Source organism: Hyperolius riggenbachi, chromosome 1, assembly GCF_040937935.1.
Source record: "Hyperolius riggenbachi isolate aHypRig1 chromosome 1, aHypRig1.pri, whole genome shotgun sequence".
Classification (NCBI taxonomy): domain Eukaryota; kingdom Metazoa; phylum Chordata; class Amphibia; order Anura; family Hyperoliidae; genus Hyperolius; species Hyperolius riggenbachi.
Window position 1 is genome coordinate 536,691,762 of NC_090646.1, and position 23,914 is coordinate 536,715,675.

The following is a 23,914-nucleotide window of genomic DNA, read 5'->3' on the forward strand; positions in this document are numbered from 1 at the left end:
CTAGTACATTAATAGGCATAACACCATTCCATTAAAATAATCCCATTTAAACTAAATAATGAAAACTACACCTCTCATTATAACAGAATCTCTCTCCTTTAGGCAGCGAGAGGCTTAAAAAGCCACTCTGCTGCACTGTGTCTCTTAATTAATTACTATTTTTACCAAAGGTCATTGAGCACAATAGAAAAAAGAGTTATCGATTGAACGAGTTAATTATTTTTATTGATTGCATTGCCTATGCCAAGTTAACCAAAAGAGTGTAATGAGGTCATTAGACGTACCATCCATCCTGCAGGGCATGTGCATTCTCCAGTGACGTGGTGGCAAACTCCACCATTCTGACATGGGCATCTCTCTTCACACTGGGGACCGTGCTTACCCGGCGGGCAGAGGTCCTCACAGCTGCAAGACAAGGCAATCGTATCGGTTTTATCGGTATTCTTTATTTGTATCAGCATTCCCATTTAACATTTTACAGAGAAAAGTTTTGTTTTCAAGAGTTCAAGAGCCCTCATCTGTAATCACATGCAGAGGGAATTTACTAAAGACTGAGAATACTGAGGTGAAATACAGTGAAATTGCACAGGGAACACATTTTATTCACCTCACTGCGTCTGACCTTTAGTAAATCACTCCCTCAGATGGGCACATTAACATAAAAACACAAATCTTCATACTAGCTAAGAAAGGTTAGGTGCTCATTGACAATAGGCTGGAAATCTATTTTGTTTTCAAAAATTTACAATCAATATAGGGGCATAAGTACAATCATGGTCCCCCCAGCCAAGTATTGAAGATCCCCCCCCCCCCATTTACACACCTAATTCTCCCTATCCTGTAGTGACAAGGGGGGGGGGAGGGCTATGTTCTAGGGTCTTATAACAAGTGTGGTCATCATGACCCATTACTGTGCTGCTACCATGACCACTCACCTCACCCTGAACATATGTGGCCAACACAATGCCTGCTCTGGAGTGTGTGCCACTGAGGAATGGAGGGTAAGAAGCGCGGCTGCAGGGTCTGACACCCCGTAGCAAAATCTCTGAAACAACAACTGCATTTACTACAGTCTTACTTATCCCTGTATCATCTCCAGTTATCAAAGCTATTCCAGTTTTAATGCCTGGCTGGTCTTCCAGTTAGCAGGCACTCCAGGTGCCTGTTATTGGTTCATTTTTCAGAGCCACACTAATCCAACATGCACGCAACTGTTTTGGTTAGAGGTCACCGTGTGCTATCTGGCTACTCTGTACCACTCATCTCCCAAGTCCTGTATCTCATAGAGCCATACTAATTTATGCCTTGCACAGATGAGGAGCAAAAAACATCTGTAAGTATGTTGGATTAGCATGGATCTGTAAAATATAAATAGACCATAGGCACTCTTTGCACTCCAGCAGTGCCTGATATGTGCCTGGACTTTAGGGACATAAAGTGATGCTGGGGGATATCTAGTTGGCATACACCTGAATAACTGCACATAAAGGGGCATAGCAATAGGGGTTGCAGAGTTTGCGACTGCATTGGGGCCCTTGGGCCAGAGGGGCCCCGAAGGGACTTCCCTCACAGTATTAGCTCTCCATTGATTCTGTGTTCATAATAACGGCTTCTATAGATACTTTGAATAGTGTTAATCATTAACAAACTGCTCCCCATCCCCTTCTTGCACCTTTGACACTGTGGTTGTCATTGGCAGGTTTTGGTGCCTACGGTCAATTGTTACGTATAGAGTGTTTGGGGGGCCCCAATGTAAAACTTGCATTGGGGCCCACAGCTTCTTAGCTACGCCACTGTGCACATACCTTCTAAAGAAAAATGCTCCTTAGCATTGCTTTTTTTTAGTAAGATGGCTTTTTGTTCTCTTAAAGCCCCTTTCAATATCCTGGTGGTTATGGATCAACATGGACTATCTGGGAACTCTGTAACATTGTCCAAGTCCTTCATCAAACTCATGCTGTTGCTTGTATTAGCATACAAATACAAAAGTACCATAGAACTGTGCTGTCCAAAGTCCCCTTTTCCCTGCCAGCCCCATAACCACCTCCACTGTCCTGACAGGAGGGCAAAAGAGTGCACCTTTCTTTGGGAGGAACATTGAATGCCACCTCTTGCACCCCTCCCCTCAATCCCTCCTTTATGGCTTTGAAAGAAGGAAGGGCAAGGCACAGCAGTAGAATAAAAGGACAACTGAAGCGAGAGGGATATGGAGGCTGCCATATTTATTTCCTTTTAAACAATACCATTTGCCTGGCTGTCCTGCTGACCCTCTGCCTTTAATACTTTTAGCCATAGACCCTGAACAAGCATGTAGATTAGGTGTTTCTGACATTATTGTCAGACCTGACAAGATTAGCTGCATGCTTGTTTCTGTGGTGTGAATCCGACACCAGGGCAGCCAGGCAACTGGTATTATTTCAAAGAAAATAAATATGGCAGCCTCCATATTCTTTTCACTTCAGTTTTCCTTTAAGGCATCTGGGATGATTTATAAGTATCTATTCATGTTATCCCCATAGTATGACATGGAGAGATGGTATATAGACATAAAGAAATAGGACTGGACAGGGGCTTAACCCTTAGGGCAGGAGGGTTAAAAAAATGTCATACTGGATGACTTTATTTGGGCCAGTTATTAAAAAAAACAAAAAACAGTCTATCCATTCGAGTGTTCTGACGGCTTTCACAAACAGCAGTGATGCTGCCACTTGTCTTGGTCTACAAACAGCTGGCAAAGTATAAACAGTTCATGGAGGGATGAATGTGTCATACTTACAATGCACCAGTATATCCAGGAGGACAGCGGCACTCTCCAGTTACATGGTCACAGGTTGCCCCATTCTGACACTGACATTTTTGTTGGCAGTCATTCCCATATGTGGCTGGATCACAGAGTTGCTCGCAGCGCCAGCCCTTGTAGCCGGAAGCACAGTGACATGCTCCTGTAATGGGATTGCACCGGGCTCCATTCTTACATTGGCACCGGCTACTGCAGTGTGGCCCCCAGTGGTCCACGTCGCAAGCTGCGGAGCAAGATTACAAATTAAGATCCATTTATAGCGTGTTCACATGATGATTCATTATACTGAAGCCTCATTTGTTATATCTGGTCATGCGCTCAGTAAGTAGCTTGATCAATTACACATCTTGGATTTGGAAGCACTGATGGCCGAATAATAAACAGACAACTCAAAAATAATTCAAGAATTGATTACAAGATATTCCTGGGTCCTGACTAAGCAGAATAAGATGCTGCTGATGCATTATTACTGTCCCCCAAGACATAAGAAAGATATATTAACTGCACTCATTACATGGAACTTGGGAAACTAGCTTAAAGGTAAACTAACTATACTTATGTTAGTCTGCTTGTACCTTGGTGTGCTTAAATTGTTTTATAATAGGACCAAAATAAACAATTCAATATCCTTGCATTGAAGATATTAGTCCCAATTTACAATATATCAATATATCTTCCATTATGTACAGTATAATTTCTAACTTTCTGCTTATATTGATAAGTAGTGATGGTCATGTCTGGGAGAACTCATAGAGAAGCATATGATTTGTATGATCAGCTGACACAGATTTCAAATCCTGCTTTAGCACATGATCATGACTAGCAAATCGGAGATTTATATACAGTGGTTTGCAAAAGTATTCGGCCCCCTTAAATTTTTCCACATTTTGTCATATTACTGCCACAAACATGAATCAATCTTAAACATTTAAAAAAAAAAACTGTTAAGTGGGGTGTGCGTAATTATTCGGCCCCCTGAGTCAATACTTTGTAGAACCACCTTTTGCTGCAATTACAGCTGCCAGTCTTTTAGGGTATGTCTCTTCTAGCTTTGCACATCTAGAGACAGAAATCCTTGCCTATTCTTCTTTGCAAAACAGCTCCAGCTCAGTCAGATTAGATGGACAGCGTTTGTGAACAGCAGTTTTCAGATCTTGCCACAGGTTCTCGATTGGATTTAGATCTGGACTTTGACTGGGCCATTCTAACACATGGATATGTTTTGTTTTAAACCATTCCAGTGTTGCCCTGGCTTTATGTTTAGGGTCGTTGTCCTGCTGGAAGGTAAACTTCCGCCCCAGTCTCAAGTCTTTTGCAGTCTCCAAGAGGTTTTCTTCCAAGATTGCCTTGTATTTGGATCCATCCATCTTCCCATCAACTCTGACCAGCTTCCATGTCCCTGCTGAAGAAAAGCACCCCCAGAGCATGATGCTGCCACCACCATATTTGACAGTGGGGATGGAGTGATGTGCAGTATTTGTTTTCCCGCCACACATAGCGTTTTGCATTTTGGCCAAAAAGTTCCATTTTGGTCTCATCTGACCAGAGCACCTTCTTCCACATGTTTGCTGTGTCCCCCACATGGTTTGTGGAAAACTGCAAACGGGACTTCTTATGCCTTTCTGTTAACAATGGCTTTCTTCTTGCCACTCCTCCATAAAGGCCAACTTTGTGCAGTGCACGACTAATAGTTGTCCTGTTGACAGATTCCCCTACCTGATCTGTAGATCTCTGCAGCTCGTCCAGAGTCACCATGGGCCTCTTGACTGCATTTCTGATCAGCGCTCTCCTTGTTCGGCCTGTGAGATTAGGTGGACGGCCTTGTCTTGGTAGGTTTGCAGTTTTGCCATACTCCTTCCATTTCTGAATGATCGCTTGAACAGTGCTCCGTGAGATGTTCAAGGCTTTGGAAATCTTTTTGTAGCCTAAGCCTGCTTTAAATTTCTCAATACCTTTATCCCTGACCTGTCTGATGTATTCTTTGGACTTCATGGTGTTGTTGCTCCCAATATTCTCTTAGACAACCTCAAAGGCTGTCACAGAGCAGCTGTATTTGTACTGACATTAGATAACACACAGTTGCACTCTAGTCATTAGCACTCATCAGGCAATGTCTATGGGCAACTGACAGCACTCAGACCAAAGGGGGCTGAATAATTACGCACACCCCACTTTGCAGTTATTTATTTGTAAAAAATATTTGGAATCATGTATGTTTTTCATTCCACTTCTCACGTGTATACCACTTTGTATTGGTCTTTCACGCGGAATTCCAATAAAATTGATTCATGTTTGTGGTAATATAATATGACAAAATGTGGAAAACTTCAAGGGGGCCGAATACATTTGCCAACCACTGTATCTATCACATGACCAAACTGTTCACATGCTTCTCTGTGAATTCTCCTAGGCATGGCCATCACTACTGATAATAAACTGGCTGCAGTGTGTGCTGATTCCTGTTTGACACACATTGTTATCATTCTCTCTTTATTGTAGATTGTATGCAAATTGTTATGCTGGGAATACACGGTTCGTTTGTGCCACAGATAGATGGCGCGATAGATCATTTCCGACATGTCCAATCTCCCGTTCGATCGTTTCGCCGCTCGATTTCTGATAGCAATGAATGGAAAAAGATAAGAAAAACGAGAGGAAGATAAGAAAATCGAGCGGCATGAACGATCGAGTGCAGAATCGAGCGGCAGAAACGAACCGTGTATTCCCAGCTTGTCATCTCTATGCGTCTCTTATCAGCACTTAAGAACATACTGAGTATATTGTATTAATAAGTATAAACACTGAACAAGATCAGGAAGATAAGGAATATGGATGTTATAACCATGCTAGATTTAGAAAGGATAAGCAACTAAACTGGAAGAAAAATACTTGCATGTGCACATTAGTATAAAATCAGTATGAATATACTCATAAATGTAGATGTCATCTCGTACAGATATTACAAAGTTTATAACTACTTGACCAAAATTTGCAGCATGAATTCAAGATACAATTCCTATACGCATACACTTCAATGTTCGGAAGCCAAAAAACAGTATTGTTGTTATTTCATTGTACAGGACCCACAGACTGATACTACTATTTCCAGTGAGTGACAAATCCAAGCTTTTCTTACCACCATCTCACATTCCGCTGGCTCTACAGATGCTAAACAATCACAGACTGCTAAGCTCCTCCCTGTGCTCCCCTCCGCCTGTAGGTCTGCCAAAAAGTGTACCTTTTGCCACGCCTAGCAAGACAAACTATGATGACTGTAGTGGTGAGAAAGCAGCCCATGCAAGGCCTTTTACTAGTCCACTTAGTATGAGGGCTCAGTGTGAGGGCCTTTCAGTCTCTTTTAATCCCCTATACTTCACTAGGGGTTTTGGGTCACCCTGAGCTGCTTGGTTCCTCTGTTTTTACACATTTTAGGTAAAGTTTGTAATTAAACTGAAGTTTCATTTTACCGTCTGTAAAGAAAATCCTTACAGAGAGACATAAACATATGTCCATCTAGCTGCAGAATAAAAAAATGCAGCAAAGAGTCATGTTTTACATCTCTCAACACAAGTGATGCGCGGCTGGCACAAGGCATTACTTCAGCAGGGCTCTGGCCCAAACATAATTTCATGAAGTAGGTTTATACCAAACATAACAGCACCACCCAATCATGGAAAAGATTACTTTCCCGCTCTGGAATGCCAAATCCAGCGAGAGTTCCTAATTGTTCCATGTTACGGTGTTGAAAATATGAATTACTTAAGACATAGCGGGACTGCTAAAGGTAGAATTTTTGAACTTAGCAAGTATTTATTTAACAGTCATTAGTTAGTCGAGTTCAGGCAAAATCTATTTTTTTACATCTCTGGGCATACATTTACCTGTATTGTTGGCATCTTTACAGTGGCGTAGCTAAGGAGCTGTGGACCCCGATGCAAGTTTTACAATGCCCCCCCCATTCTATGTATTCTTTACATAACAATTGATACGGTGCACCAAAACCTGCCAATGGCAACTACAGTGTCAAAGGTGCAAGAAAGGGATGGGGAACAGCTTGTTACTGATTACCACTATTCTAAGTATCTATAGAAGTGATTATTATGAGCACAGGACCAATAAAGAGCTAATACTGCAGTTGTGGGAGGGCCCTTCGGGGCCCCTCTGGCTCAAGGGCCCCGATGCGGTCGCAACCTCTGCACCCCCTATTGCTACGCCCCTGCATCTTTAATGATGACTGCTGATGGGTTGTTACGGACTGATGCACTGAAATCAGTCTGATTATATAAAGCACATACGCATAAATAGTTTTAAATATCATCTCTGTAGTATGCTTTTGCTTTTGTGCGTTGCAGAAGAAGATTTCTATTTTAATGACATAAACTGCAGCCAGCAGTGCCAGTTCTGTAAAAGCTCAGAGGTATGAGTCATATGTGATGCCAGGCATGGTACCAGCACTAACCACCACTGAGTAAGCCAAACATAACAGTAAACTGCTTTCTTAACCATGAAATCCTGTTTTTCTATCTACATTGTTTCATAAGATCACCGCACAGTTCTGCCTCCTTGTATTCATAGCATAGAGCAACCTTGCTCATCAGTTCAAGCAACAAGAATAAAAGTAGGATTTCATTATTCAGTCTTTACTGGAAAGTTGCATTATTGCATAATACAAGCACTGTAAAACGTGCTCATATTCCTAGTTCAGCTTTCTTGCAGCTTGACTGTACAGTGATATCCCTCACATCACTCCTCTCCACGAGGAGTCGGCCATTTTTCACGTAACACTCAAGTTGGTTTAACCCTTAATATACGTAAAGGGTCTAAAAAGTCCCCTTTTACTTTTGGAGGTAGCTAAAATAATTGATTAGAAAATTCTAATATTTGTCCTTACAGTTGCAAGCTGATAAGGTTATGGAGATTATGCAGATAGGAGACACAGGTGAAGGGTGGTTTGATTTAAAAAGAGCAGGAAAGCTAAAGAAATTTTTGTAAACATTTCAAAAACAATCACTTTGCGTAATAAACAAAATGACCTTTCCACAATGCGGTCCCTGCCACCCATCTGCTCCTGGGCACACCTCCAACCCCCGGCCAGCCTGTTATTCTCCCTGCCTCAAATTATGCAGGAGCATAACGCCTACAGAAATTCTATCACAAACCCATATTCAAGAGCAAGGTACAAAAGTATTTGATATAAATAATCATTTATCAAATTTCACAGCTTTAAAAATCCCTGTGAAGAATAATGTATTAAAGGACAACTATTGCGAAAAAAATGTAAAATACATGTAAAGACATACAAATAAGAAGTACATTTCTTCCATTGTAAAATGAGCCATGAATTACTCTTCTCCTATGTTGCTGTCACTTACAGTAGGCAGTAGAAATCTGACAGAACCGACAGGTTTTTGGCTAGTCCATCTCTTCATGGGGGATTCTCAGTATAGCCGTTATTCTTTATAAAGACACTCCCTGCAAAGGCTTTCTAAAAGATGCTGTCCAGCCTCCCTGCTCGCTGCACACTTTTTTGGCAGTTAGACGGAACAACCACCATTCGCTAGGTGCTTTTGAAAAATAAAGAAAACCCTGAGAACCACCCATGAGAAGATGGGCTACTCCAAAACCTGTCGGTTCTGTCAAATGTCAACTACCTTCTATAATTGACAGCAACATAGGAGAAAAGTAATTTATGGCTCATTTTACTCTGAAAGAAATGTTCTTGTTAATTTGAATGTGTTAACGTGTATTTCAAATTTTATGATTTTCGTTATAGTGGTCCTTTAAGTTAAAGTCTGATTTTCTCCTACTGGTCCAATATACTAATCATGTAAACATTTACTAGCGATCATTCTAATTATTCTTTCACTACAGATGTTATCAAGTCAGCAGTAAACACAGAGCTCATTCATCCCACACAGGCTTCTAGTATTGACAAGCTCCCCGAGATAAGGATTCCAGTATTGACTAGACTGAGAAGTTCATTTAATCTTTACACTAAGTCTGCTTTGTGCAGCATGAAAAAATCAAGCTGTTTACTGGACTTTAGGCAACTGGATTTTCAAGAGAAAAGATAAACATTCTTCTAGGACTTAGCTGAAAAGAGTAGAGAGCCCACTGACATAACACCTCCTGAATCCTGATGTATTCTCATGCTGGAGTTTTAGCGAAAGAGCAAAACACAGTGGCAGAATGAGACACAGGAAATATCTTGCGACCAGCCCAGTCTGAGCCACTGAAAATGACCGGCAGGCAGAATAGCAAGGCCAGCTGTTCCAAATTAAATATGAAAGCCACCAGTGCCTAGGAGATGATTCAGTGGTGGCTCTGCTCCTGTAACTGCAAGCAACTCTATAGGTGAAGGATTGGAAGTAATATCTACATATGTACTGGACTTGTAATCTGCCTTTCAGTTTGCAGATGGGTCTAATTCTAATTTTCTCAAAATGTGTTTTTTTTTTGTTTTTTTTTAGCAGGATGACTGAATGCTCTGGACCAATGATGGCTAACCTTGGCACTTCAGCTGTGACAAAACTACAAATCCCATCATGCATCTGCCTCCCCAAGTTATGCTTAGAGCTGTCAGAGTATTGCAATGCCTCATGGGACTTGTAGTTCCACCACAGCTGGAGTGCCAAGGTTAGTCATCACTGCTCTGGACTATCTGGATAACCTCACAAAGGAAGTACAGGCCCTTGATCAGCAATATAAATCAAAACCTTTACTGAGTCCAATGCTGCATATAACCACCAATTCGATACCCTCTACTACCTCCAACCCCCCCCCCCCCCCCCCCCCCACACACACACACACACACACCTGGCCATCCCACCCTACTAAAAATAAACCAACAATGTAAGGTGCACCATAGCAGAAGCCCACTGCATTGTATCCCAAAAAAGCAGCCCCCCCCCCCCTGCATCAATGCCATAACTTGGTCTGATGAGCTCCTATTATTGGTTGGATAGTGGCTGGATAGTGTACTAGTTAAGGGCACCGCCTTTGACATAGGAAACCAGGGTTCGGCCTCTAGAGCACATCCCAGTTTTTCATCCTGTTTGAACAGTGTATTGTTTATATAAAGTATTTACATTTTTAACACTGTAAGAGGCATCCTTTATTTTTCTACACTTTTATTCGTCATGTACGTTCTATATGGCAGTATGGCAGGTTTCCGTTATGCATATTTTTTATACTGTGAATGTGATAAGACATTTGCAGGACTGCACATTACATTCATATATGGTTCTCTGGCAGTGAATATGGTGTGCAGCCCACAGTGTATTGGGAATCCTAAAATGTAAACTCAGAGTTGCTACAGATCTTTCAAAGTCATGTATCTGAAGCCATTTCTTGTACTACTGTACATAGTCCATACTCACCTAGCCTAGAAAACTTGCACTCTATGATGCGAACTAAGCTGTTTTGGTCTGGGCTTAGTCCTCCTACTCAAACTGACATGTTGAAGAGAAAAAATGACTACAGATATAAAAATAAAAACTTCAAATATTTCCTGGCAGTAACTGAATATTATTCGCCATTAAAGTAAGTTTCTTCCGTAGGCAACATCATTTTCCATAACCATAATGTTGAGAAGTTATTTGTCAATTATGGGTGCAAATATTGCTTGTCAGAGTCCTAAATAACAACCACAACCTAAATGGTAATTCCCCATCAAATGGCTTCTACGGGTTTATTAAATAAGCCGAGGATTAATATAGAAGAAACTCATTTTCAGAAATATGTCTAATGTACGTATTATATAGTGGCTGGTCAGAAACCTAAGAAGAACAGCTGTTTATCTGAGAGGAAGATGCACTTGAGTTACATGCCGTCAGATGGAATTCAAGCTAATCTCTAGGAGGTCTGCTCTGTAATGTCCAGGTCAAGTTTATAACCAATTGTCACAGCTTGGGTGACTTGTAACCCTATTTTCTAGCTCCGAGCTCCATTATGGTGCAGTAATGTATCCTCTTGGTGAGGTTCTATCCCCAGAAGGCACCTCCTGTTGCCTTGATTACCACCCAGCAATGACTTTTCTCTCTTCACATGATTATAGTTTATAATATTTCAGTATTTTCTTTGGCAGGAGAAGGAGTCTTAAGAAACTATTTTTCAGTTACGTCTCATAAGGGTTATAAAGGCAATTTGAATGTTTCCGCTTAAGTTTCCTTCTATGAGGGTTATACCTCCAGCTTTCCAGTTGTACTTGTCCAAGTCCCATCCATTTAGGTCTCAATTTATTGCATGTCACAAACTTAATATCTCAATTTCTGTATTGACTGTTAAAGTGAACCTCCAGACTAAAAATCTTCTCAGCAGCACTGAAAAGGCTTGGTGTTTCTTTAACAGTTTCACAGCACCAGAACTTTGTTTTTCTTCCCCAAACCTAATTTTTAGCTGCACAAAAGAAAACTGGCTGTCTTGCGAACCAGTGTTTGTGACAAACAAAAAAACTGCCTGGGCATTTTCCCCCTGATGCTGTGCAAAGCATGTTGGGATTTCTGATGTTGTTCTCTTTCTGCTGTTTTGGTGCAATTTTTTTTTTCAAAAATTTAATTTGAGATCTGAAGCCTAGCGCGCGCAACTGGTACTGTGTCTCATGCTCCGTGTCACCTCCTTTCAACCAAAAAGATGGCTGCCCCCATGAAATCATAAACATTTGCCTGTTCTTTTAAAATAGGGTGGGTAACAGATTTTATTACCTATCTATTTTAATGAACATAACTTACGTAACTTAATGACAGTATGTTTGTTTAGGCTGAAGTTCCCCTTTAAGGTGCGTACACATGCACTATTGTAACAAACGACGGGTCCATCAGACCCTCCTGCGGCGCGGTCGTTCTGCCGACAGTAGTATTGCCGTCTGCTGCCGGGCGGATCAGTCAAAAAAGTCTTATCAGTCTGCCGACAGCCTGTACTCACGTACTACTGTCGGCAGAACGACCGCGCCCCAGGAGGGTCTGATGGACCCGTCGTTTGTTACAATAGTGCGTGTGTACGCACCTTTAAACACGTGAACCTCGTCACATAAAATATGATTTTATTGTAGTGGTTTATGTAAATACAGTGATTCCTAATACGTTTGTTAAAGCGGTATTGTCACCATAAAAATAACATTTCAACAGCAACTGGTCTGAGTGTATTAAGTGATAAAGATGCTAATCCTGCATTCAAAACTTGCAAAACTTTTTTTGCTGTTATGGTTTGGAGTTATCACATACTTTAGGAGCACTGGCCCTTTAGTAGTCAGTGCCAAATAGTTGAATGCTGTGAGTTCTTTTTATCTATAATATATTCCTCCTCTTCCATTTATTTCCCTGCCTAGCTGCTTATCAGAAACACACTCTGCTCACTTGTGTTTACAAGCAAGGCTGAGGTGACTCAGCGATTGGAGGAGTAAATAAAAAAAATGACAGTGCAGTTCCTAGTATACACCTCAGTGGGAGTGTCTGAAGACTCTGGGAGGAGGGCAGCTAATGAATACACAATGAGCAAGAGAAGGGAGGGGGGGGGGAACAAGAGTCAGGGAGGATATGATGTCAGCATTAGCTTGGCAAGATGGCCACTTCCTAGAATAGGATTTTCTGCTTATCCTTTATAAAATTCACAGGCATCATTACGTGGATAGCACAATACATCTGTTATGTAAGTAGAACTAGTATTTATCTACTTATAAATGTGTTTTTTATTTCTAGGTTAACATGGGTGTCGCTTGTTGTTTAAAGAGAAGGAAGAACCAGTCTGAAAAGATTAATTACTGATATCTGGAAAATAGAGCATGGAATGTCTCATGATCATTTTTAGCTGGATAAAAGATGTCTGCACACACACAGATCACTGCAAACATATGAAGAAGGGATGACAAGTACAATCTGAGTGCTGCATTATATCCCAAACCAGTTCTTCATTAGAAAGGCATATGGGCCAATTTATAAAGAAGTGTTGATTTGCTACTGATTGCTAGTTCTATAAAGCCAAATTTATAAAGGGGTCGATGTGATTTTTTTTACAAAATTTTTACGGTGGTGATCAGTGTTTCAGTATTGTATTGCCTACCATAATTTCCCTAGAGTAGCGACCAAAGCTCTAATTACTTAAACAGGAATTTTAACCAAGGATTGAAAGTCATCCCAACCAGTAGCTATTACCCCATTTCCCATGAGAAAGAGTTTCCTTTCCTTGACTAGATCATCAAGGGGCTCTGTGTGGATGATATTGTGGTGAAACCCCTCCCACGGTGTGATGTCATGACCAAGGTTTTGACAGTTTGCGGTCTGTGAACCTCGTTGCATTGTGGGAAATAATGGCTGTTTCCAACTACCAAACAAGCCATATTTCACTCTTTGAAATGCTCATTTACTGAGAGTTCTATGTACAGAGATCACCTGGCAGGACTAAAGATGTTGCCCCTGTGATACATTTTAGAATATAAATTATGGAGAGAAAAGATTTTACAAGTGACAAACACTGACTAAATAATCTATTCATGAATATTGTGTTATTTTCACTACAGTTCCTCTTTAAGGTTCTTCGGACTACAAATGCTAACTGCACTTCCGCTGCACATTGCCACTCTCTAAAGTGGCGGACAGCAGCACAGTGAGAAAGAAACAGTGATGTTCTACATTCAATCCTATGGCATTCTCTACTTTTCCATGGCAGCTTGTGAACATAAAGTGGCAGCCAGGTTGAACACCATTTCATTAACTCCACAGTCAGCACTCCATTGCCAATCCACTGGGAAGTGCTGATCACATATAACATTTGTGATCATCATGCTGATCACTTCATTTATAAATTAATATGAAAATGGCTGTTATTTATGCTTTTATCTAAAGGTTCAGATGCTTTCTGGATGAGAGTTTCCATGTTCCACCCTCCACAAGGTGCCTTCTGGGGTGTTGTGGTGCCCACACCACTTTACTCTACTTTCACACTGTTGGAATGACTGTAGCTGTTACAACCTCTATCCTCCCCTTTCCGTTGTGTCTAATAGGGGTATCATGCTGGGGGTTGTGGGACATGCCACGGGCTGCTGTGAAGGGTTGTGGGAAGAGGTGGTGTCTGTAACTCAACGTCCACGCTCTTGTTCCCTATAGGGTGAACGGTATAAGTGTCTCTGTGGACAGAGCATCCTCCAGACAAAAAAAAAACAAACAGCACTAGTACAGTCCATTCTAAGGCAGCTGCCCAAAGTTGAGTATTAGGGGGGGGGGGGGGGGATAGGGGGAGAGGTGTGTGCGGCGGGGGGGGGGGGATGCTAGGGGCTTTTCTTCATCTTAGGTAGGGAGGGCAAGTAAAGAATAGACCAAAATAAAACTCATATTATAACTAATACCCAGTTGTGGGAGGTCTCATAGCATCGGGTTCAGATAGTGACCGAGGGTCAAAGTTTAGTAGATCTAGTGAACGACTGACATTTCCCTGATGTTAACTTGGTCACCCATCTTGCACCTGTAGATATTAGCAAACATTTTAGTAGAAATTTCAGTTGCACCACTGCAGCCCGTAGTCCTGCAGTAATCTATTAGAAATATTTAACAAGGTCTATCTACCTTAAGGGATCGGAACGTTAATCATCGGGACAGTGTTAGGGAATTCAGGGCTAGTTTTATTTATGTGCAGTTGAAAACTTTATATCTATTTTCTTCAGACGTGATCAGCCTCAAGGCAGTTCTTTTTCCTTTATAGGCGCTGTAGTTGGGTGACAAACACAGATCATCTTATGAGCTTTTCTCTTAAGGTTCTATCTAAACCAATGTAAATATATATCGTTCAGCCCGCAGGCTACAGTAACTAAATATTGCTTTGGCAGTTTTGATTGCACGGTGAGTGTCAGTGTTCTTTGCCGCTTGTGCTGGCTAAGAAAATCTAATAATATCACCTTTTACAAAAGTTATGCTACAAAAGCTAAGTGTCTTATTTCCTAGTTATACTGTATCTTTTGACTTTTAGGGCCTATTTCCACTACAATTTGTAAATGTAAACACATTGCGAAGCAATTTTTGCCAATTTTAACTTAAAGTTTTTTTCTGTTGTGGGATTTTGACTGATTTTTAAATATGCCATTGCCTTTGTGATCTTTGGATTAGCTAGAAAAATGACATTAAAAAAGGGAAAATCTGAATACAATGTATGCAATTTTTTTTTGCAGCCATTGAACATTACACAAATGGAAAGGCTCAAAAACTGCAAATTTGCCCCAAAATTGCATTGCACTAGTGCAAATGTCGTACCGCAATTTACATTATAATGCTAGTGACTATTCCGAAACTCAAATTATAAAGCAAACAGTTGAAACGGGCCCATAAATATTAGTGAAAAAATACTATGTGACACTAGAACCATTCTAATCTGACCAATTAACGTTGTTATTAAACTTTATTCTTCAAGCCCTAACATATTACGCAGCACTGTGCAATGGATGGGGAGATAGCACAACATTTAACAATGTTACATGGGGACATTACAGCATTAAGCAATAGTACACAAAATAGTAAAACTGTAATAAACAATGGTTTACAGAAGGTAGAAGCAGATGAGTCCATATGGTGGTGGAGAGCACACGGGGAAGAAGCCTTGCCAAATAGGCTTACAGTCTTAAAAAGAACCCAAGGTGGTGGGGGGGGGGAGGGGAGTTAGATGGGACACAGATGCTTGTTCTCTGCCTCATGACATGCCTCTGTGTTCCTCCACTGCCGCTCTCTGCCCCCCCCCCACCACCACCACCACTGCGCAAAAGCCCCCCTCCCCCCAAAAACAATATTTGACGTTATCTCGGAGGGTAATGGAAGGAAAGGGATTTCCTACTTTCCAGAGCTGCCATTGCGCAGCTCTTTCCCTGGCCATGCTCCCTGCTGCTCACATGCCTCCCTGCACATTGGGAGAGAGAGGTTTCTCTCCTTCCAGCGGCATGACCCATATGTCACGAAAGTGAAAGTGGGCCCTAGCAGACCAAGGGAGTGCTGGAGAGTAGTGGGGATGGCGGCTATCTGATCCTGCCAGCCTCCTGGATCAGGTATCCTAGGTTTTTATCATTTATAGGAGCCCACCTTGGGCTCTCTTTAAAGGTAGAGTAGTGCAACACATTAGTCAGGGTGGTGTGGCAGTTCAGTGCGGGGGATTGGAGCTATGAAGATGGCGGGGAGGCTTTGGTAAACAGATTATTATTACTCTATTTATTAAATGCCAACACATTATGAAGAACTGTACAACAAATGGTGGGACAGCGGACAAGCCTGGGGTGATCACAAGAACGTGATACTGAAGGAGACAAGATTGCAATAAAAAACTGACCGTCCATCATGTAATGCTGATTGTAAAACGGTGTTAAATGTTACCACATCTCTATAAAGGTTAAGAGGTTAACTGCACTTTAAATAGATTGTAAATGTAGGATTCAATACAACACATACTGAAAACAAAAGACATTACAGAAGGTACTTTAAGCTTTCTCTACTCTAATGAAACAATTATTATTGTTGGTGTTATAACTGGTAATAACAGGGCCAGCCCTTGACCTGTGCGACCTGCAGGGCCACACAGGGCACCTAAATACAGTCAAAAAGTGGGACCTGTATCACACCAGCCTCTTTTTTGTTGACTGTTATGTCAGAGTTTTATCCCATTTTAATGCCAGGCATGGTTAACAAAATATTGCTTAGATATTACTGTAATTTAGAAAACAGAACTGCAGACATAAAGCAATGACAAACACATGCCACCATGGCTGTAGAAAGGACAGTGGAAGAATGGGTGAAGTCATGTAAGATGAATACAGATCCACTCTGCAGTCTCTTGGTAGAAGAGCCAGGCTGTATATCACCCATCCACCCGTGACCGCACATGAGAGTGCTTTTATATATAGGCTAGAATATATTTTTACCAAAACAAGAAATGCCACCTCCCTCATGCTACATAAAAGCGCTGGCTGCTTTGAAATACTGGACAACAATAACAAATGTGGATTTCATTTCATCCCTTTTGTTTCTGTAAGATTCACTTAGTGCGGTGTGGGTTTTCTGCCCCTATGGCGACCGTGCTGTCATGCACACGGTCCTGCTTTGTAAGGGAGGTTCTCTATTGAAGAAACTAGGCCATTCTGTCATTTTGTCAGTGCTTTCTGAGCCATGAAGCGCACAAACAATGAAATGTGCAGTTTTGTGTTCATTCTTTGAAGCTTTGAAGCAATTTTTTTCTTTACTGTGTACTTCAGACCTGTCTGTGTCAGTATTTGTGTATTTCACCATGTAAAATGTTACTATTCATCTGCACGTGTATTGTAATACTATACTGGGCTCAAGAAAGGCATTGTGGTAATGTAACAGATGGAGATTACAGTACACTTGTTATCATTTGTAGTTATTATTCTTATAACATACTGTACATACTCATAGAAGAAGACACAGAGTCCACTAATGCTTTTATATTGATAGGATGGTGATAGGGATAGTTAGGCTCCTTTTTCACTGAAAATCATGATCCAAAACTCACTGCGATTTCTCTATTTACTGTAAGGCCTGGTGGATCCCCTGCTTTCTATTCAGTCTCTATGCCCCAAGCTCAACTGCAGTCTTCACCAGAGCAGGACCATCCACAAAGCAACCTAGGTATGTGCCTGGGGCCTGATGGGTGTCAGGGTGTCCAGCTAACCTAGGTATGTGCCTGGGGCCTGATGGGTGTCAGGGTGTCCAGCTGCCACTTTCTCTGACCCCTTTCCCAACTCTGATTACCAAAAGGACCATAAGGGAAGGGGCAAAACTGCTACCTTACCAAGGGCCTCATTTCACCTTAATCCACCTTTGGTCTTTGGCACATCCCCATTCAGCCCCATTCAGATTTTATATGTCTACTCATCACACGGTTACACCCAGGCCTTATTGTGCAAGGTATAGAGACTGAATGCATGAAACCAGAGGTACCACTACAACTTGCTAGGCAGAAACACAGGCAATAAGAATAGTCAAACAGTCCAAGATCATACACAGGAATCAGATGGCTAACACAAAGAGGGTTCAAGCAAAAGCAAAGCCAAAACAAGATTGAGGTCATACACAATTGCTCCAAACCAATTGTCACAACCAAGGGGTAAACAGCAGAGTAGTCAAACAGGCAAAGGGTCAGTCCAGGCAGCAATCCACAGAGAGGTCAAAGTTTCAGACAAGGTCACAGCAAGATCAGGGGTCTCAGTGCTGGAACATCCTGGGGAGGATGGGGAATCCTTTAGAGCACAGGTGTTGAACTCCAGTCCTTGAGGGCCATGGTCCTCACACATTTTTGACAAAGCTCAAACTAATTGACGAGCCTTAATCAGTAAAGGTGTGGTTCATCAGGTAGAACACATTCGCCATTTCTGTGTCCATCCTAGACACTGGCATGGATCTGGCCCTCGAGGACTGGAGTTCAACACCTGTGCTCAAGATGATCTCAAGACTTCCACCTCCTGAGGTAAGTATGTAAATTGGCGCATTGCAAACCTGACAGGTTTGCTTTAACACAAACGTAGGAAAAATGCTACATGGACTTTGGCTGGGGGTAAACTGGGTCACACCAGTGGAAAAAGGGCATGCAACTACCATGTTAATTAATATGCAGATGTGTAAACAGAGGCGGCAAAAAAGGTTCAAAACAACTAAAAACCGTTTAAAAGGGAAAAGCGATGGTGGACTTACCTCCCTTGTAGATTGCCAGACAGAAAACCGTTATTTTAATTCAAAAAGAACATTTATTAGAAGCTCCACAATGCAACGCGTTTCGCAGGCAACAATCCCGCTTTATCAGGCAAATAATGGAGAAAACAAGAAAGAGTCTGTACTGCATCCAAGCACCTCTGTTAATCAAGATGTCCTTATGATCAGCATATCGCGTATGATCCAAAAATTGGAATGAAACGCCGTCATTGTAAAAATGGGCATTCATTGTTATTGATGTCCGCGGCTCCATTAGTTAGTCATCTCCCTCACTTCCTGTTCCTGTTAGACCCAGGCCTCTAATGTTAGTCTTGGGAGTTACTGAGGCACAGCCATAAACATGTGACCGAAGTTTCATCTTTTCTCCTCGCTTGAATGATACTTCAAGCAGAACTAACAAAGATTTTCCCCCTGCTTAAAAGTATTGGCCATAGCATTATACATTGTAATAGCTAACTTCTGTTAAAAAAAACAAGAGGCTGAATAGGTTAATAGGTTTACTTTAATTTACTCCGACAAGGTCCCAACTAGACAGAAACTGCCATTTGCATTCCTGGGGCCATATGCAATTCACTTTTTCACCTGAGTTTTCTCCTGGGTGATATTTTTAAACTTGTCAATAAAATGCCTTTTAAGCCACCAGAAAGCAAGAAAATACTCAAAATAACTTTGATAGTACCTTTTCACCTACTTTTTAGCACTTTTTTAGTTGAAAAGTGATGAAAAGTTATTTTAAATCGAAGATGAAAAATTATCTCATAGGAGAAAAGTCAGGTGAAAAAGTGAATTGCATATGGCCCCTGATGTTTAACTCTTTCAAGCAGAGATAATAAAAAAAGGAACACAGCATAGTTATTTGTGTTCTTGGCACTGTAGATACACATGTCTATCTCATCATGTCACGTGTGATCTCTTGTATCCTTTAAAAGAAACAATGAATGAGAAGAAAATATGTTGTTGCACCAATACTGTACTTTGAATATTTTCAGAATCATTGACACATAATGATTATAAAGATCATATGCTCTGATACTGTAGAATTACAAATGGCAGGTTTTACATTGCCCTGAGTTCAGGTTGTACCCTTTCAAATGGAAGCATCTCACATTGCAAAAATAAACGAATGCACTGCAAACTAAGTAATGAATCCTCTGAGCCTTACGCCTGAGATGTCCACCTGGGTAAATACAAGTACACTTTGTTATGGTATATTGGGGCTGCTGATTCTAGGCTCACAGTCACTTTAATGGCCCAACCTAAGCTTCCCATGCTGTGTGCTGAGAGGACATCAATGGTAAGCCTTGAAGGTTTGTAAATAGTATTTTCTCAGTGATGCTGATCATGTCTGATGGATGGGTTGATAGAGTAGCCCAGAGCAATGAATTCAACACGTCTGCTATCTAGTCAAATTACATCGACTTTGCTATTGTGTTTGCTCAATAAATCTTTATTAGACTAATTTAGTGCACATGGATGTCAGCATGTGTATTGCCTTTGTTAGCATAGTGTAATCAAAACATTCATTCATTCCACCATAGGGTATAAACACTAGTGGGGTTCTGCCATTGCTTAGCCCAGGCCCTACACATGTATTTTTTATGCTAGTTTATGTAATGACAACTATACTGGGTCCCGCAGTACAATATTAGCACAATTATATCATTGTAATCCTTAAAGAGAACCCGAGGTGAAAATAAACAGATGAGAAACAATTGTATTTACCTTCCTAGTTCTACTATCTAAAATTGCCTTTTTTTTAGATATTCCATGGTTTTATTTTATATTTAAACATTCACAAAGTAGATATAATCTTTTGTTGTATCTGCTCAGTGGCAGTCTATTAAGTGTCTCAGAGTTAAACTACATGAATTATTGACCTTTTTTATCTCCCTCTGCTCTCAGAAGTTTTATACCTGCCAGGAAAACTTTTATGGCTGTAATCTGCTTATCAGTGGTTTACTAAATTCCGGACAAGGTAACGACAAGATAGGATCTGACACTTCCATGCCAACAAATGAACTATTTCAGACAGCAAAATAAAACAAGTAAAACAGCATGATTATTAATATATTTTGCACTGTACATACACGTTTATCTCATCATGTCATGTAGCCTTGGGTACACTTTAAAAAAGCTTCTTGACAGTCAATCAGTACTCTGGGCAAGTTGAAAAACTCTATTGACTAACACTACAGCAAAGCAGCTACTCCTTTGTCCTGCATTAGGTATCAACACATTCAAACCCAAAAATCGTATCAGAATCAAAATACAAGTAGTACAACAATATGATTCCCTAGTCAGAATCCAGAGTGGTCCTTTCTACGTTATTAGTTTTTGTATTGTGTAGCACATGCACTTTAAGATAATAATTCAGAAAAAATGCTACTGCTGGACATCTTATGTGTATGCATACTTACAAACCCACACCAGGAAAAAAAATTACTTTTCTCTTACATATAAACATTTTTCAGTTAGGGACATCTGTTTGGTCGTAATAATTCTCACTCTCATCTTCTTGAGGAATGCTACATAGTACTGCCTTGGCTGAGGTCATTACCGAAAACAAGCTGTCATAAAAATCACTATAGGAGCCATAGTGGCTGCTATGTGGCCTGTAGCCAAGGGGGCCCCAGAGCAGGTGGCCAGCATGATAAGGAGGTGCGCAGCAGGCTTTGTGGAGACCCAAGGCATGTGCAGAGTGGCGAGTGGAGTGGAGGAGAAAAGTACCTCGCCTCTCCACACTCCACCTTATCCTAGATGCCTCCATCTCCATTACAGCACTGTCTTTCATCACATGACCCACTAGGTTATGTGAAGAGAGATGGCACTGGAATGAATAGAGATGGTGGCTGTGGAGGAAAGAAGATAGTTGGTGTAGCCTACAGAGGTAAGTTACTTCTCTCCTCTGCTTGCTACTCTCCATGAAGGTGTGTGTGTGTGTGTGTGTGGGGGGGGGGGGGGGGGGGTCACACATACTTGGGTGCTGCACTAGCTACCTATACTGGGGGGCTTCATAGCTACATTGGAAGGGGCTACTTCTGGCTACCTATACTGGGGGGGGGGGGCGGGGTTGTCTACTACTGGCTACCTATACCATGGGGGCTACTTCTGGCAGCTATAGTACTATTCTCTTTGCTCGGCGTGTCGCATAATCACACTTAGTTGACCCCCCAAACCACACACACACCAGAGAGGAGAGGAAAGGAGAAGAAGTGGACTGTTTGCAGTTCGGCAAGTTTATTGGCACATGAAATGTGTGCATATGTTTTTGTTGGCGGTCAGCAGGGAGAGACGGCTCTCCCTGCACACAGCAAAGTAGAGGGATAAAACAAATATATTCCCCTACTGACTACCTAGCCTGTCCTGTAGTGGTGTAATTCGGGGGTCCAGCTATTGCCTACAGCCGAATTGCAGTGGGACAACACGTACGCAGCCACCCAGCTATAACATTATAGGTATAGTGGCTTCCCGATCCGGCGCTGTGTGGTGGACAGCAAGGGCCAAAAAGACCTGCTTCACATGAAACATGTATTCTGTCCGCTACTTTGTTTCTACACACTGTCTTTATTCACATATTCAAATTTCTTTTCTGAATTTTTGGGTTTTGCTAGGCTTTACATTTTCTGGATGTAATTAAATAGTTTGACTCGTATAATAAGGGAGCTTTATAAAGTGAAAAAAGTAGCTACAAGTCTAAATCAACAAATTGAATGCATTTGTAGTAAACTAATCCTTTTCCGGTTGTGTCCCTCATTGAGGCAATTCTGTGCAGCCTGATCATGTGGAAAGGATGAGGAGCATTAGGTAGAGTGTAATCCTTGGCTTCCTGTATTATGTCACATTCCAGCTACTCCTGTGATCCCATTCCTTCACATTGTCAGGCTTCTGATTCTGTTTCTATGCAATACCTCCTTATCTATACTCAGACTTGTGTCCATTAAGTGCAAAAGGACCTATACACAAGTACAGATTGTACAATCCTAGCATTGTTCATGCAATTGTACATCACCATCATATAAGCTATATGATAGTGATGTGCCATATAACAAAACCACCCAATCGTAAGTTAGTACTGCACAGCTTTCATTTTGGAAATCTTATCCACCAAACTCAGAAGGAAACATTCAACTATTCAAAGTTGTCATGGCTCTCAGAGGGACATTAAGAAGCTCTTTTAATAAAAGTGGACAAGTCACAACTGAAATCTGTTTCTGCAAAAGTTTCCATACATTTTAAAATGACTTCTGCAAAGTGCAAGCAAGCTTTGTCCATAGAAACAATGTGCAATCCTTTCTTAAACCTCAATATGGATTTAGTCACCTGGGCATTTTAGTAGTCATTCTTTATGCCTGGTTCACACCATACAATTTCCTGTCAGATAGATGGGTCAAATCGATTATTTCTTATTTCCGATCATTTTTCTGATCGATTTTGTATAAAAGTGATCACATTATTATTATTATTATTTATTGTATTTATAAAGCGCCAACATATTACGCAGCGCTGCACAATAGATAAAAGGGTTAACATACAAGGTAGGACATACAGGAAACTCACAACAAAACAAGATCATGCAAATAATTTGATAATACAGTGTAATAGGTCAAATAGAGATCCACAAAAGGGATGATTGTCAGCAAGATTGCATAATCAAGCTGGAAACACTAAGGGAGAGGGCCCTGCCAGAGGCTTACAATCTCACAATAGGTGTATCTGTTGAGAGGGTGTCTAACCGTACATATTATGGTGCTGGTGTAGGGGGGTATGCGAGCATGAAAGGATGAGTCTTGAGAGCTTGTGTGAAGATATTAAAGGTGGGGGCGAGTCTTGTGGCTGGAGGTAGCGAGTTCCAGAGAGCAGCTTATTGCGGGTGGACCAGGCATTCCAGAGGCCACAGGAAACAGGGAGTGAATGCCTAGGGGTAGGATGGATAGGAATAAGGTTATGCTGAGGAGGTGTGTGGGTAGAGTGTGGGGGGGAGGTCACATGGTGTGTGCCAGGCATTAAACTGCTGTAGTGGGCCACTGTAAAAAAAACTGTTGGTTAAGGCTATGGATGCTCTTGCCACCTCTGCAGCACTCCCTATTGATGGTAACTAAGCTCAACGATTAGGGCTGGACTTCCAAGTATAAATATGGCCATACATGAGACGACTTGGCGGCAGATCGACTATCCAATTCAATAATTATTGGGCTGAAATTGGTCGCATGTATCGATCGGAAATGCTAGAAAATCTCAAGCTGACATGCTCAATCGGGTGCGCGATGATAACGGTTTTCGATAATCATGAGTGACAAACGTGATGGAAACCCTCTATGACACAGCCTCTTTGCCTCACCACCCTGTCGCTGTCCCCCTAGTGTACATGTGACCCCTCCATGCCCCTGCATTAATACTTTACCTGTCCAGTGACACTGCTGTGTCC

The 23,914-nt window shown here is 41.4% G+C and overlaps 1 protein-coding gene across 4 annotated transcripts in view; it reads right to left on the reverse strand.

Annotated features, from left to right (window-relative positions):
* The window catches only part of MEGF10 (multiple EGF like domains 10), a 156,607-nt gene that overhangs the window by 59,140 nt on the left and 73,553 nt on the right, over positions 1-23,914 (reverse strand). For all 4 annotated transcript variants that reach the window (XM_068246753.1, XM_068246769.1, XM_068246752.1 and 1 more), the window contains exons 6-7: positions 2,777-3,023; positions 285-405 (exon numbers count right to left, since the gene is read on the reverse strand). In XM_068246753.1, coding sequence (XP_068102854.1) covers positions 285-405; positions 2,777-3,023 — 368 coding nt within the window. The remainder of the gene's footprint in view (positions 1-284; positions 406-2,776; positions 3,024-23,914) is intronic.